The sequence below is a fragment of the Hoplias malabaricus genome, chromosome 5 (genome assembly GCF_029633855.1).
Source record: "Hoplias malabaricus isolate fHopMal1 chromosome 5, fHopMal1.hap1, whole genome shotgun sequence".
Lineage (NCBI taxonomy): Eukaryota > Metazoa > Chordata > Actinopteri > Characiformes > Erythrinidae > Hoplias > Hoplias malabaricus.
The window spans coordinates 2,380,456-2,397,326 of NC_089804.1; the positions used below are offsets into that span (position 1 = coordinate 2,380,456).

Genomic DNA, 16,871 nt, shown 5'->3' on the forward strand with positions numbered 1-16,871 from the left:
TCTCAGAGTGGACACGGGCGATCGAGCATGATATATATATATATATATACAGAGAGAGAGTGAGAGAGAGAGAGAGAGAGAGAGAGAGAGAGAGAGAGAGAGAGAGGTTGTATCAGTCTGGTGTTGAAGATGTTGAAGATGTTGCTGTGTGTGTATCTACTCTACTGTTTGCTGCAGGTGAATTCAGGTGAGTTCTACATTAACTCTGAGGTGTTCTTCATGGAAACAGTGTCCACTTTTACTTCAGTGAACTGGACAGAACGTGTAGGAGGTATATGTTTATAGTTTTATTATTAAAATGATTTTCATTAGTGTTTCTGTTCTGTGGCGTCCTCTAAAGTGTGTCCTGAACTCTGGTGGCCTGTTGAAACGTGTCGTAGAGCATTAGGTTGTGTGTTTATTAGGTGAACAGAACTTCAGTTCTGAAGTGTCTTTGTGCGATGCTTAATTGCAATTCAGAATTGAAACGTTCTCCCACACCACATCATTTCATAGTAACTGTGTCGTATTAAAGATGACAATTCTCATTTTAGTTAACAACAATTCAACTAAAAATGAGCCAGTGTGAAAATGGATAGGGATGGATTTTTTAAACTCTAAATCTTCCTACAGCTGCGGTTTACCACAGAATACTGTCTCTGTTTATGTTCCAGCGTGTAACACTACATCTGTAGATCCTTCTGTAAACACCTTCTGTAAAATATAGTGAACGTGGAGAGGTCTATGTCAGTTATTATGTTTCTGAACTGTGGAACTCTGTTCCTCGTTTAGTATGAGACTTCAGCACTCTACACAGTTTTAATAAACATCTGTAATTAATAACTGTTAAAAATTAAAAAACTGCTCATGCACTTCTCCTTTATTGTGCTGCTTTGTGTGGAACACACTTCTTTTCCATTCTTTCCTTTTACTTCGACATGTTCAGCCTCCTGCTGTGTTCAGAGCGTCTTTACATTATGACCATCGTTACCATCATTAACCACTAATTACTACTTCCTGTGTCCCTTCAAACACTGATCTTCTATTGGTCCATGGGTTACACTCTGAACTCATGATTAAAGGCCTGTGTGCACTGAGGGGGATTTATTAATCTGGTTTATTTGGAGAAATGCAAATACACTGCTAATATTTTTCCTACCTGCTGCTGAAATCAACTGAGGGAGCCTTGCTGCTGTCTGGTGGCTAGAAGCTTTGTAACATGGCTAGTACCTGCTCTTAATATCAGCCAGGGAGCATTTAATTATCACTGCTGCCTAGTGGCATCATCCTGCAAGTGCTGCAGTAGCCACTACTGATGTTGACCAAAGGAGATATTTATCTTCTCTGCCACTTTGTGTCTGATCTCAGATTCATCAGATTTATGATGTCAGCATCATATGATGTCAACATTTATGATGTCATCAAATTTATGATGTTCATTATTTAATTGCTCTTCAAGCCTTCCAGGTAGGCTCTCGACCCAACCCTGAACTGGATAAGGGTTACAGGTAATGAATGAATGAATGAATGAATGCTCTTGAATTTCAGAAAATATTTCTCTTTAAAACTCAGAACATGATGTTCACAATTATCAGATGATACTTTAATTTATTGCAATTTAACTATTAAAATGCCATTTAAAAAATAGAAGAAATGTAATTCTACATTTGAGATGTGTTTATAAAATTATAAATGATCAGTAATATATATTTACCACAGTGTTTTATAATAAGGTGAGGGTTTGTCTAATCTTAGTAGTCAAATAAAGCATGGAATAATCCATTGAGTTCTCTGTTACTAAAAACTGTAGCTAAAGCCATAAACGTATGTGTAATAAGCTATTGCTGAGGTTTTTGAGCTTAGACAAAGCACAGACAGCAGCAGAAAACAACAGGTAGACGCTGACTGCACTCATAACTGTAGCAGTTCAGTTGGAGAACACAGGTCTCTGTGCAGATATAAGAACTATTTCTCAGTGGTTGGTTTGTTGTTTCAGGCTGCGCTCTGCTGGAGAATAAACAGACTGTAAACATCAGTAGATCTCCAGGAGACTCTGTTCTTCTGTCCTGCTCCTGCACTGAGCTGCAGGACAAACCTGAGACAGTGCAGTGGATAACACCACACCATGGAGATCTCCTCTCTACTGAACTCCCTCAGCGCTACAGCGGCCGAGTTCAGACGTTTAACCAGAACTCTCCAGGAAATCTCTCTGTTCTGATCTCAGACCTGACTGAAGAGGATGGAGGAAGGTATTCATGCTGGATAAACCAGAACCAGTACCGCCACTTCAGCCTCAGTGTGAGAGGTAAACATTCACACCATACAGGATATAGTCATGTGATGTATGTTACACAGCCTCCCAGATCAGTACAGTACAGTACTCTCTGATACACCACCTGTTAAACTGAACCTCCTTTCTGGTCAAACCCATAAATAAATGCTAAATGTCTCTTCCAGCTTTAGATCACAAGCTAAATAATGCCAGATAGATGTGTTTAACTTCCTTAAAATGAGATACAGGCTACATCCAATGTAGAGGCAGTCTTCTGAGGAATTAGGAGTTGAAGGAGGAACTAGGGGAGAACGTGACAAGGACTGTGAGCAGAAACAAATGTGTTTTTTGGAGAAGACCTTCAGGACACAGACCTGCCACTAGGTCTTATTACACAAGGCAGTATATGAGGGCAAAGATATAAAATCATATATGGTGAAAATTATCATATAAACAACCTACCCAATGTGCTCTGCCAAAATACAATGGTCTCAAAACACTCCAGGCTCTCTGGAAAAATCACTGATTCCTCACTTAATTAACAATGCCACAAATCCAGTCATAGATGTCAGTGTGAGCACCACTTTACAGATGATGCAGATCAGATAACACTTCTCTAGTACATTTTCATGGTCTGTATGTTATTGACAACAATTACACTAGTCATTATTAACCAGTTCCTGTGACTGCCACTTAACACCAACAGCCAAATCCACTGCTGATTATTTGTGCCTCTCACAACAGCACCCTGTAAAAATAAATCTCTTATTTTTATCTTGAAACACTTTGCTCTCCCACCGCTATATGAATTTTTCACACATTTGAAAGGAACATAGAGTGGTCTCTTAGGACACAAAGCCAAACAGCCACTGTGAAAGTGAGTTTTGTTTGAGTATGGTTTCTGTTCCTGCAGGCTGCAACCTGTCAGAACCTCAGGAGAAGGAGATCAGTAAATACCCAGGAGACTCTGTTCTCCTGCCCTGCTCCTGCAATGACACAAAGACCAAACCTCAGAGTGTGAAATGGCAGCGTGTAGACTCAGGTGTGACTGAGGTGTCCAATGGAACAGACGGCTATAATGGTAGAGTCCACATGTTTAATGAAGGTCTTCCAGCAAATATCTCTCTACTGATCTCCAACCTGACGGAGCAGGACCAGGGCACATACAGATGTACAATCAACAACAACCAGTCCGTCAACATCAACGTTACAGGTAAATGGACACTTCTCTCAGAATATAATTTCTTTATCTGATCACACTGCAGCATCACTACAACATTCAGTAGATTTATTAAGAACTGAAATGAAGGATTGTGTTTTATAAAGCTGCTGTTATTCAATTTGCTGTAGACTGAGTGACACATGGCTCTAATCGTTATTGTTAGAGATTCTCACAGTTTGAACTTCCGTCAAAATAAAATTTCATTTACTAATTGTTAAACTGACTGTGACAGACATAGGAATCTAAATTTTAAAACTATAAAGTATTTGTTATGCACAAAAACACATACAAAGTGTTAGAATTAATACTGTAATCATTACTGAAAGCTGTAATATTGTAAAATTACGAAAAAGCTAAATATCCTGAAAATAGGAAACTGCATCTCCAAAATGGAAACATCTCAGATGACAGAGGGAATTAGAATCTTGAATATGAATGGAATGTCATTGATTTTGTTGTGTTCTGTTTTGTTTTGATTCCTGTTTTTGTTCCCCATTGTCATGTGATCTTCCTTCCCTCATATTCCCTTTGATTACCCTTCGGTCATGTTTCTAGTGTCACCTGTCGTGATTAGTTCCCAGGTGTATCTTGTCTGTGGTGCCTTTTTATAACTTGTGTGTGTGTTTCTTAGTTGTTGGTCATTTGTCTGTTTCTTGTCTTGTCTTCGTATATCTGTCTCTAGGTTTGTCTCTGTGTTTGTTCTGTTTATTGTCTCATATTCTATGTTTAGACTTCTGGTTTTGGTTAGCTTCCTCCTTCTGTGTTTTGCCTTCTTGTTCTGCATGTAGCCCCTTAGCTCTTTATGTAGCCTCACTGTCTAACGTGTAGCCCCTTAGCTCTGTGTGTAGCCTCACTGTCTAGTGTGTAGCCACTTTGTTCACTGGTTTGCCTCCTAGCTCTCTTTGTAGTCTCCTAGTTCTGTTTGTATTGTTTCTCTCCCTTGCTTGCTTTGTTTCTTATTATTGGTGTTTCCTTTCTTTTTGCTTTGCTAAATGTCAGTATTGTTACTTTTGTTATTGTTGTCTTAGAATTGTCTTTGTTTTTTTTCATTAAATTATTCTCCCGCATTTACTTCCATCTCCGTTCCTTATCCCTTAAACCTCCGTATGTGACAATAAAGCTTTACACTTCAAGGGTTTTTACTGTTATACTTATGAATGAAATATACCGGCAGTAAGCGTTTCCAATGTTACAGGGACTTGCCTTGATTGCTTGTCTAAGAAACATTTACAGTACATCTAAATGTAAAGGTAGCCTGACCTTCTATATACAGTAATAAGAAACCTGTTCTTCATATCTATCTGACTGACACTGATGGGGAAAAAAAAAAAATTTTTGGTGAATGAATTTTCAAATTCAATAAAGGTAAAGGTAGTTTATTGAATGTCAGACAATATTGGGTCTTATCTATTTACACATTAACCCTTGATGTTTGTGAAGTAATTAATGTGTTAAGAAATTAACAATTAGGATTTTTATTCGTGAATCATAAATCGTAGTAATTTATCTTCTACTTACAAAACACAAATGTTGAGGATTTTTAGCAAATTGAAAATGATTAAATACAGTCCATTAATTAGATTCAAAAACAATTGTATATTCTTCTGCTGCCCTATCAGTGCATTCAACTCCTGGCCAAGGTAACTGGAATTCCATCATCATCATCATCACCATCACTTTCTTCATCATCTGTGTGTTTGTACTGATACTGCTAGGGGTTTTCTTCTTCAGGAGTAATGGAAAAGGTATGAGAGACAATACACAAAAATATTGTGCCTTCAGCACGCCCCACCACAACTTACTACTCCCACCTATCGAGCATTACCACCACCATATTTAACACTTACATTTATTTGATTTTCTACAGTAAAATAATCAGGACTGACCTATCAACTTGTTATAATTGACATATTTGATCCAAACAGATTATTTGGATTATTTGCATTGGAAAAAAATATTTTACTATGATTATGGTATATGAGGATTATTAGAAATTCAGTGGCAATGAATTAAGCAACAATTCATGAACAACTTTCAAATAAGGATAAAGATAAGATAAAGAAGTTGTTGTTTAGTGTGGTAAAAAAAATAGCATGTGTGAAAAAATTTTTCAAATTCTACAGGAAGAAGAAAGAGCAGCAAAGCAGAAACAGGACCAAAGGGCGAGGTAAATACGTCTGCTTTTAATTCTGCTACCAGTAGGAGAAACATAATGTGTCTATTCAATTATAATATGTATTGACTTTATCTTTCCCCAGGTGGACTTAATATACACAAATGTGACTCCCAGTGTAAACTCTAAACCAAAAGAAGAGCAGGTATTTTTACATTACACACATCACTCAGCTCAAAAACAAACATATTTCTGCAACACAATATTTACAGATAACACCCAGCACAATAATGAATATATAAGGTTTTCAAAAACAATTTTTAAAAGCCGTGAAACACTGCTGGATAACTTTAAAGCATTGTAATAATAACAGTTTATGTAAATCATATTTAAATAATGAGTTTTAAAAAATCCATTCTACATTTCACTTGTTTGTTTATCTCTGAGATATCTGTAACCACCTCTAAGTTCAGCAGAACCACTCTTAAGATTGGCACATCTTTTTTAATCAGGTGCTATTTCCCTGCTCTGAGGTATTTAACGAACCCAGATGAAGTTTTCAGCAACACACTTATACACACGCAAACCACATCCTGAATTGTTTAGTGTGTGTGTGTGTGTGTGTGTGTGTGTGTGTTTGTGTGTGTGTGTGTGTGTGTGTGTGTGTTTGTGTGAGATCCATGCTACTTTAAATTAAACTAAAATTATTATTTTTTTTAATTAAATGTAATCTCAGAATTTAATGTAAAGTGTGTTAATAAACTGTATAAAGCCTATGGAATCGTTCTTTGTTAAGAAATAAAACACACTGTCCCTTACTCAGTCAGTAAGGGACACGGTGTGGACAGCGTTTTTGCTGCAGTATAGTGAGAAACCACAAAGCCCATCTTATTAGTGGTGGGGGTTGGACAGGACTCAGTGTTGAGAATTAGTTCTTAAATGTTTCTTTACCAAATACACTGACTAGACACCCTCGGCTTATCCCCTGACTCTTAGGTCTGTCGAGGCTGTGTAATGTATCCACATATTTTTAAAGAACATATTTTTTAAAGTGATTGTATTCTTTTTTATTTTTTACTCATTAGTTTATAGAGCATAGCTCAGAGGACACGAAGAGTGTTTGAACATATGGTTTTGTAACCTGTCATGGGACGGTAAAACGGAAATAAGTTCAGAACACAGTCTCTAACACCCTGCTTCTAGGTGGTAGTTTAAAAGTTGTGTGGTTGACATGCTGTAAGAAATGATGTGCTGCTCCTTTAAAGGAACACTAGCACACGTCAAAAGAGTGCATAGTTCTTTTTTAAATATAACATCTATAAAAATAGAAATGGTAATGTTATTAACTTTAAAGTTGTGTGTATTTGTGATGTGTCTGTGTTTTATTTTAAGGACACCGTGACCTACTCCTCCATAGTCTTTGGTAAAAATGAGAAAACAACACAAAATCAGGTGTGTGACAGAGAATGGAGAAATCAACGTTTGCAAATAATGACCCCTTAATGTGTTTAATAATATTAATGTCATCTCTAGGCTGAAGAGAATGTGACATATTCAGAAGTGGCTTTGAATAGGCTTCACAGATCAACCCAGGAGGTACGTGGTAAAGCATTTTAAAAGTACAAAAGTCAGAGGCCACACTTCACTTTCTGAAAAACAGACAACATATACTTTCCAGAAAATAATACAGAAACTTCAGAAAGAAAATATATCACCTTCATCACATCTTCCACTATTTTTAGGAGACTCACTTTCAGTTCCTCAAACTAATCTGCAGTTTTTACGGTTCAGTGTCTCTAATGATGTTTTTGCATTTATGGTTTCTCCCCCCTCCAGTAACAGACATAGGTGTTGAGAATACGCCACCCCTTGGTTTAGTCCTAGAGCAGAAGAAGAACTCTGTTTATTTAATTTTTTTTAAATCAACAAACGCACATTTAGAGAACAATATAAAGTACAATTTACATTTGATGTAACTGCATTCAAAAATAACCACTGTTAAAAAATCAGTATAAAATAAAAATAAAAAGAAACTATATATTGTTTACATTGATATCAGTTCCTCTGAGTCATGGGAATCCATGTTAGCTCCCAGACAATAGAAGATCAAATGGCTTGAAAGTTAAATTGGTGTTGTTTATTTTTGTGACAGGTCACTGAGTTAATCTGAGGGGGCAGACATGACTTGCAGGAATTCTGACTCGTTCTGATTCAGGACGTGTGTGTCCTGGGTATTGATTTTTCGAGACTACTGGAGTAGTACAGAATTTGCAAATCAGACATTGCCTCTAGACTTTAAGATTGTAAACAGTGGACAGTGAACTGTGCTGGATTGGAGGAGCAGGGGCCAGGGGTATGAGGCTCAGCAGGGTTAAACTCTCTGGATCTCCATAGCAGGTTCTGGCCACATCCCGCCAACAACACTGTACTACCATTTTGGCTCATTAATGCTCCTGGCATATTTCAACATTTGGTGATATGGGTGCTGTGGATGATGACGGTGATGTTCTATAAGCTAGGCCTGATTTTGCCAGCACAACAGTATAGAGATTGTGTTCCAGGCCAACTGACCAGGCCAAACTTTAACCTCACCCCAAAAAATGCCATCTCCTACTACTTCTCCTACAATGATTCCTGGGATATACTGTGATCAGTGACAGAGGGGAGACCAAGCCTGAAAACATGCATGTAGTGCATGAGTGGCCTGTGCTGTAGAGAACCTGGAGTTTATTTTAAGTGAGATTTCTGGGACTAGCCCAAAGCTCCAGTCATTGTAGGAGGGGCCCCAGTCAGGTGCTTGAGTGACTTAGCAAAGTGGTGTATCAAGTGTGGAGTGGTCGACAGATTTTATGAGGAGTGGCAGACTCTGCGTGAGGCTGGGGGCTCACAGGTAAGCTCCCAGCATGCACTGCAAGATCCCCTTATATGTCATATTGAGGTTGGGATCCGGAAGAGTGTCATGTGATGGTGGACAATTCACTGCCATCCACCTCATCCAAATATTGCTTACTCCCTTCATTAGGTTCACTATGACCTTTCTAGTGCAGAAATAGCTCCCTTTTTATTGGTCGGCTGTCTGACACTGATGTAGATTCATTCATTCATTCATTATCTGTCACCCTTATCCAGTTCAGGCTCATGGTGGGGCTGGAGCCTCCCCGGAATCACTGGGCGCAAGCTGAAAAAACACCTGCAGGGGGCGCCAGTACATGCTGTAGATTCAGATTTTGTAAAATATAGTTTTGCTTGACCCTAGATAAGACAAGTTTCAAAGCTCAGAAATAGATACAGGAATGTCAAACCTGCTGTAACTGTGTGTGTGTGTGTGTGTGTGTGTGTGTGTGTGTGTGTGTTTGTGTGTATGTGTGTGTGTGTGTGTGTGTGTGCGTGTGTGTGTGTGCGTGTGCGTGTGTTTTCTTCTAGGACAATGTGGTCTACGTGTCTGTGGGCTGCAATGAAGGCTGTTGAAGGCATTAACCTAAACATGAACAAAGACAAACACACAGCATATGTCACAGTTGACCCTTGGTTTTCCTTGTTTCAGTCTTAATTGTTAGTCTTTCTGTTGTTGATTTTCTCCTTCTTTACTTATGTTTTCCTTCATATACAGGGGTTGGACAATGAAACTGAAACACCTGGTTTTATACCACAATATTTTATTATTACGGTATAGGGCCTCCTTTCTGGCCAACACAGTGTCAATTTATCTTGGGAATGAACTATACAAGTCCTGCACAGTGGTCAGAGGGATTTGAAGCCATTCTTCTTGCAGGATAGTGGCCAGGTCTCTACGTGATGCTGGTGGAGGAAAAAGTTTCCTGACTCGCTCCTCCAAAACACCCCAAAGTGGCTCAATAATATTTAGATCTGGTGACTGTGCAGGCCATGGGAGATGTTCAACTTCACTTTCATGTTCATCAAACCAGTCTTTCACCAGTCTCGCTGTGTGTGTTGGTGCATTGTAGTCCTGATACACGGCACCGCCTTCAGGACACAATGTTTGAACCATTGGATGCACATGGTCTTACTGGTGCAATGTGCAAATAATGAAGATTAGCCACCAGGCTGCTCCAATTTAGCCATGAAACCTCCCACACTAAAATGACAGGTGTTTCAGTTTCATTGTCTAACCCCTGTATTTCACAGTTCCTGTGTCTGATCTGCTTTCTGTTTAAATGTTTCCAGTAAATATGTGTTCTTACATTGTCATGTTCTTGCTTAACATCATCTTCCTCTGTTGAATTTACGTTCCGATAATCAAGAAGACACATGCCAAGAATGGTTAATTTTCTCGCTCCACCCTCCTCCCAACATGACGAGGATGCATCAGTTCATGAGTAACCCAACAGAGCAACCTGAAAATCCCATCATTCACAGATTGTTCTAGCGAGGTGACTTCTGAAGAACCTTCTCCTGGAGAACACAAGTCCATTCTTTGTGTACTTCATACTGAGAAACAGCACTTTCCTATTTCTGTCTGTCTCAGCCACGCCCCCATCCTCTCTGCCCTCCCTTCACCATTCCCTCATGTGACTGCTCCAGGTGTGCCTCATTAGTCTGTGTTTATAAACCCAGTCCTTGTATCCTCCAGTTTGTCTGTCATTTGTGGTTTAAGTCTTGGTTGCTTTTCTAATTTCCTGGTTCTGTTCTCTCTGTCTCTCTGGTTATTTTGTTTGCCTTTAGTCTGTAGTCTGTTTTTTTGTTTCATGTTCTGCCCCTCAGTCTCCCTCTCTCATTATTCCCCTTGTGTTACTTCTCTTTTAATCTGGTTTTCTTCAGTTTTCATCCCCTTTTAGTGAATCCTGTTGTTTTCTAGTTTTAGATGCTGTGGAGTTCTCTGTGTACTCTTAGGTATCTCTCTCTGTTTTTCTCTCTCCAATATTAATACATTTCTTGTTTAGTAATCTTTTTTAGCTTATCTCTATCTGTAGTTTGTGATTGGCTTTAGATTTATAGTTGACGTTCTTTTGTTAGAGTATTTTTTCCATTATTCTCTTCTTTTAGTGTTTGGTTTTGTTTTTATTGTGTGTAATAAACATATATTGAATGATAGACTCTGCAGTTACATCTGCCTCTTACCTCCTTGCGCCGCAACTTGATTCCCCATGTTTCATTTCACATTTTTCTCAAGTCCTTAAGACTAAAATTGGTCTGGCTCTGAATGGGTAGGATAACACCTCTCTCCTCAGTCACACAAACACAGTTCTGGTCAGTGTGTGTGTGTGTTTTAGCTAAAGTACCACTGACCAATTGGCGAGTGGTATTGTGGGTGATGGTGTGGATCCTAGACATCAGGGTGGATTTAATAAGGTGAACAAAAAAGAGGAAAATATATATGCACATACAAATATACATACACATATATGGACCATACTAATAATTACAGTTAATCCATAGCTATTTAAAACACATGACATATTTTGCTGCTGTCCAATTACAAAACATATATCTCCCTAAACAGTAATTCTACAGCAGAAGGAATAAACCTCCTTTACTTTCAGAGGAAGTCGATGTATTCAGAGTAACTTCACAGCATTCCTACTGGTCGATTCAACATTTTCACAAAATTGTGAAGGACAGCTGCTGTGTTCAAATGATGTAGTGAACTAAGCAAGCACAAAAATGGAGATACATGTTTTTTTTTTAATTGGGCAGTGATGATATGTTAATGTGTGTGTGTGTGTATAAGCCAGTAAAAGTGAATACTATGTAAACTGCCTCTCTCCCACAGTCCAGGCTAGAATAGTAGCACTTAGTTTCTTAGCATTAAATGTAGTTATTTTTATCTGCTCCATTCACCATCTTATTTCTCCTCTTCCTTGTTTATATTTTCTTTGTCATTTGTTCACATTTGTGGACTTAAAATTCCAGAATACTATGAGGTAATTAGTGCTAACCATCTGCACCTGGTAGTCCCTGCATTTAAGGCTATGGCAAACAGCAAACTACTGTAACACCTTTGTTTAAGGTTGATTGGTACCACTGGGATTTAGATTTTTTTGTTTTGTTTTTTGTTTTTTTTTTAATCTGATCTTGATTTTATTTACTTGCTCTTAATTGATTTTTATTGCTTCTGATTATCCTGTAGCACTTTGAGATTTCCTTGAAATGTAAAGTGCATTAAAAATAAAATATATTATTATTATAATTATTACCATATTCTGACTGCTGAAAAGGAAAACAAAAAAAGGTAAGGAAAAAAAGAGAATTTCACAAAGGTTAAGTCTACTAAGATGCATTTATTTAAAATTCATTTAAAACATTGTAGCATTCAGTCCAAGCTAATTTCCCTTTGTTTTAAGTGGCGATACTCATTCATCAAAAATTCATCATAAAATCTCATAATAGGGGTTTCCAGTGTGTGTTCGGTGATACCAGAGAAGACAATGTTGACATGTTTAGTTTTTAAGTGTCACAATTTGTTCTTGGCTTACTCCTTTATGTAACATTTCAACCAGCAATAGTCTAGAGTTAATAGCTTCCTGTAGCAAGATATTACCGACCTCTCTGCAACACCATGGTAATGTTTGCTCTTATGTGGCTTCAAGGAAATAAAAAAAATGTACCAGATTCATTTAACGTAGTATAGCTTGATTTAACTTGTGAAAATTGGAGTTTTCAAAACAGATAAGTGTTTTGAACCTGAAGATACAAGCACTACCACTGTGTTTTTCAAAATCTCAAATCAGAAATCCTGGAAACTTTTCATACCCTTTACCAGGATGATTTTATCCCACCTTGGGAGGTGGATTTAAGTGGGACTGATGTTTAAAGTGTTGAGGATGCACTTTGTGCAGAAATTACTTGAAAATAATCCTAAAACACACACTGTAAACATTACTCTGTTAAAACACCTTTTTAGAGTACAACTAAAAATCGTATTGAAATATATGTTTGGAAAATTTTGGATTTAATAAAAATTCAATTAGATTTTCCATCAACAGAAACAGCTACAATATAATCTGTCCAGCAGTGATTCAAGTGATCAGATCCGAGCAGTTGGGGCCAAACGTCTTCTCCTCAAACTTATTAAGCACCAGTGACGTTGTTTGAGTGGCAGTTTTTAAAGATGGATCAAAATTCCCTCTGTGACTGTATCAAAGAAACCTATGATCCCACCTTCTCCCAGCTGCAGCCAAGTGTGTGATAGAGGGGGTCCAAGCTACACTGTAAAAAATGATGTGTTGATTTTACTTAATTATATAGTGCAACGTTTTTGCAAGCATTTTTTTAAGTATAACCCACTCATTTTTTTTTTGCAATTTTTACTAAAAATCTAAAACAGACATTACTAACAAATCAGTGTTCTATTTCATGTTGTTACTTAGAAAAATATGTTTCTCCAGTCAGTAAAATTAAGCTGTTTAGTTTAGACTTCCTTAACATTTTAAGATGAATATAAGTAAGAATTTGCGTTAATACTACAACTGATGAGTACTACTAATGACACAATGAAAAACTATGGCAGGTTGTACTACAGATGTACATCAAATAAGCAATACACAAAAAAGTATTTAAGTGAACTTAAATTCAACATCATTTATTTCAAGAAATGGCATGTAAAATCACATCCACTGTACTCTTCCATATGGAAGCAAGCAAGAAACATACAGGTGAAAAAAAAAGTGTCTTCCTGAGTCTAGGTTCCATTTTATTTATTATTATTCTCCCTTAAAAATATTTTACTTAGTTTTTTTTTTACCTACATTACAACTAATAACGATTAGCAAGTTATGATACTTTGAAGAGCAAGGGACAGAAGAGCTCTGCTTTTTGCTTATCCTCCAGGGCACAAAACACACCACAGGTGAATTTTTCAGGGAAGCTAACAATTAGCATACAATATCAGCTTCAACCAGCTCAACCATCACCAATACTCTCAGTGAAAACTGTTTATGTATAACAAATGCAGGAAAAAACAAAAAACTCGGTTAAAGAAAAAACAGTGTATCATTAAACACATTGTATATGTGCATCAGTACCATAGTCATAGACACTTTTCATATACACCAACTGACCACTTCATTAAAACCAGCTCCTTGTATCTGCATTCACTGTCCAACTTACCACACAGGTGCAATTTTTAGATCTACAGTTACAGACCATAGTCCATCTGTTTCTCTGCATACTTTGTAACCCTTTTCTGCAAAGGCTAGAACCCCTACAGAGCAGGTGTGACATGGTGGTGGATTATTCTCAGTGCTCCAGTGACACTGACGTGTTGGTGGTGTGTTAGTGTGTTTTGCGCTGGTGTAGAGTGGATCAGACACAGCAGTGCTGCTGGAGTTTTTAAACGAGCTGTCGGCTGGTTCTCAGAGAATAGTCCACCAACCAAAAATATCCAGCTGCCCTGTGATCACTGATGAAGGACTAGAGAATGACCAACACTGTGCAGACCAACATATCTACATGGTGGACCAACAAGGTAGGAGTGTCTAATAGAGTGGACAGCGCTGTGTCTGATCCACTCGTACAACCACAACACACACTAACACACCACCACCACGTCAGTATCACTGGAGCGCTGAGAATGATCCACCACCACATCACACCTGCTCTGTGGGGGTCCTGACCATAGAAAAAGATTGTAACAAAGTATACAGAGAAACAGATGGACTACATTCTATATGGTAAGCGGACCTGATAAAAATGGAAAATGAGTGTAAATAGAAGGAGGTGGTTTTAATGAAGTGGCCGGTTGTTGTCCATCCCCCAGTTCAGCATTATTAATCAGAGAGGAAACGCTAAAAACATTAACCTTAAAGCCAAAAATTGACATTGTATGTGAACTGGAACATTTAAACATGTTCACATCATTACCATTGCCATAGCCCCCTACCCCAAACCCACCTCGCTAACCTATCAATGAAAAACAAAATTGATGTACAGCCAAAATCCAAACAGTAGTGTACAGTATCACAAAGTCTACATATAAGCTGGTTCAACAATATGCTGCTGAGATGATCTACTATGTGTATTCAGGTATGTGATGTTATGTCTGTGTGCTTATGAGTTTTGGAAGCATCACTTTTCATCATACATTTATGTCAACAACTTGTTCTTCAATGACAGAATCCTTGGGGACAGTTTCCCACTGTCTAGTTCCAGTAGCATTTTTTGGAAAAATTCAAACGTGTACCTCGGTGATTTGGGGTAACTGAGATTGACTGCATACATTAGGCCAATGAGGATGACGCATGCATTCGGGACACTCTGTAATCCTGCAATCACCTGCACCCCCTCCAAAACGATCCCTGCCTCTAAAGGGCTGCCATCTGTAGAGCCCCCTTTGGTGACAATCTTCAGTGTGTGATCTTTCAGGTCATCAGGGTCGATATCGCCATTGGTGTGCTAAAATAAACATAAAGGACATTATATGATAGTGTTTGCAAACATATGTTCCTCTCCATACTGGTCTTCTCTTTACAAGTTCTTAAATGTAGACGTGTCCTAACTGTTTCCTCCCAGGAAAATTGCATTTCTTTTAATTACATTTTACAAATTATTTTTCAAAGACATTTCTTCAGTTTATTTGTTTAGTTACATTGCCATCTCTCAATACTGTTAAAGTGAAGCTCAAAACTCCATATGTTTAAGTATGTTAAAAATATTAAACATTAAATATGTTAAAAACATGACTGTATATACCACACTAACCTGGTAATGTGTAATAAGGTGCTCAGCATTTTCAGAGAAGTATACCATCAAGCCATAAATCACTACCTCTCTACGGTTATCTACACCATCATCCTTAGTGGCATACAAACACAAATGTTTCACGAGTTAATGTTCAGGCACCATATCAGCACTTCAAAAATTCAGTAAACACATCTGATTTACCTGGTCAAGCAAAATCAGTACTTCATTCATTTTGCGGGCTGCGTTTCCTCCCTTGGAATGGAACAACCTGAGGAGCCTGTCCGTGTATTTGTCCAGATTAGAATAAAACTGCGATTCCAAATCAGTGGCTGTCAACCTTTTGAATTCCTCTTTCACCTTAAAAACCAAGATTTAATCATTATTATCAATGCTGTATTTTACAATAAAACATATTGATAGTCACGTATGGGCTGTGATGCATATTCTTCTCTTCATGTTCAGTGATATTCAGAACATTTTCAGGAAATTATGAAATACAAAAGTCACCTGAATGACATCAAAAAGTGCAGGCCATCTCTCTAGAAGGTCTTGTACAGGTGGACTGTCCTCAACTATTTCTTGTCTGCGACTGGAAAAGGTTCTGGCCATCTTCTCACCAATAGCTTTCCGGTTGTCTCTAACCTTGAAGTCACTGAGAAGCTCTACCCTCACCCTCTCCAACGTCTGTTTAGTTTCACCAGGTGGGAAAGGGGACAGGTAGTTTAGCTCTGCTTTGTGTGGCTTTTTTACTGCAGCAGGTCTCTTGTGTTGCGAAGAATTGACAGCCAATTCAGGGCATCCAAGCTGTTTAGTTTCCTCCTATAATTGGCCATCTTATTCTTCAATCTGGATAACCAGCCATCATACCCAGACAATGATCCAGGCTCCCTCAGACACTGATACTTTTCTATTAGTGTCTGCGCAACTGCACATATCTGCTTGCTGGTGGGGTATGCACAATGCTGGAACATTTTTTTGACTAGTGCATCAGAAACTTGAGATCTCACACTGTGATCATTCAAAAGAACTCCAGTTTTAAGGAACTCTTCATTTCCAGTTTGCAGAATCAGCTCTGTCTCATATGGAAATTCAGGAATGTCAAACTGCATTGGCCAATGTTGTGACCGCATCCCTTGAGTCTTCAGGGGGGACAGCAACACTGTGTCATCTGATGATCCATACTGAACAGATGAGGCAGCTGATGAGTTGACAGAAGACTCAGTTGATACAGCATCAGATGAGCTTAATGAAGACAGTGTTGATAAGGCATCTTGAGATGGAGTGGACATATACTGAGGGCTGTCAATTGCTCTTAAGGTGATCAACAAAGGCTCCACAAAAACAACCTTAATGGTGTCTCTGTCTTTCAAAGTGGCTGTAGTAGTTACAGAAAAAAAATCTCCAAAATCTGCATCCATATAATGCAGAGCAAAGTTTGCAGGTAAATTAAATGTCTCTTTCACTACCCTCTCCAGTTCTTCAACTGAATCAGGAATCCCAGAAGGTAGGCTCAATTTATGTGCATCATGTTTTATCATCACTCGAAGCGTTGCTGGTGACATTTTGTGAGTCATTTTGTGAGGGGAAAACTAAATCGTTAGACAGGCAGCACAGTAACATATTCACAAACAAAAATCAGTTATTTC

General features: G+C 38.2%; 1 protein-coding gene across 2 annotated transcripts; it reads right to left on the reverse strand.

Annotated features, from left to right (window-relative positions):
* Window positions 1-14,480: 14,480 nt before the first annotated feature.
* On the reverse strand, window positions 14,481-15,861 carry LOC136696836 (uncharacterized). Of its 2 annotated transcripts, none has more exons than XM_066671549.1 (4): window positions 15,733-15,861; window positions 15,427-15,534; window positions 15,244-15,336; window positions 14,481-14,937 (listed from the first exon to the last, which is right to left on the reverse strand). In XM_066671549.1, exons 1-4 carry the CDS (start codon window positions 15,832-15,834, stop codon window positions 14,629-14,631), a joined length of 612 nt encoding a protein of 203 aa, XP_066527646.1. In that variant the 5' UTR covers window positions 15,835-15,861; the 3' UTR covers window positions 14,481-14,628. The 2 variants fall into 2 exon arrangements, with proteins under 2 accessions (XP_066527646.1, XP_066527645.1); XM_066671548.1 differs by having other exon boundaries at window positions 15,427-15,582.
* Between the last annotated feature and the right edge of the window lie 1,010 nt (window positions 15,862-16,871).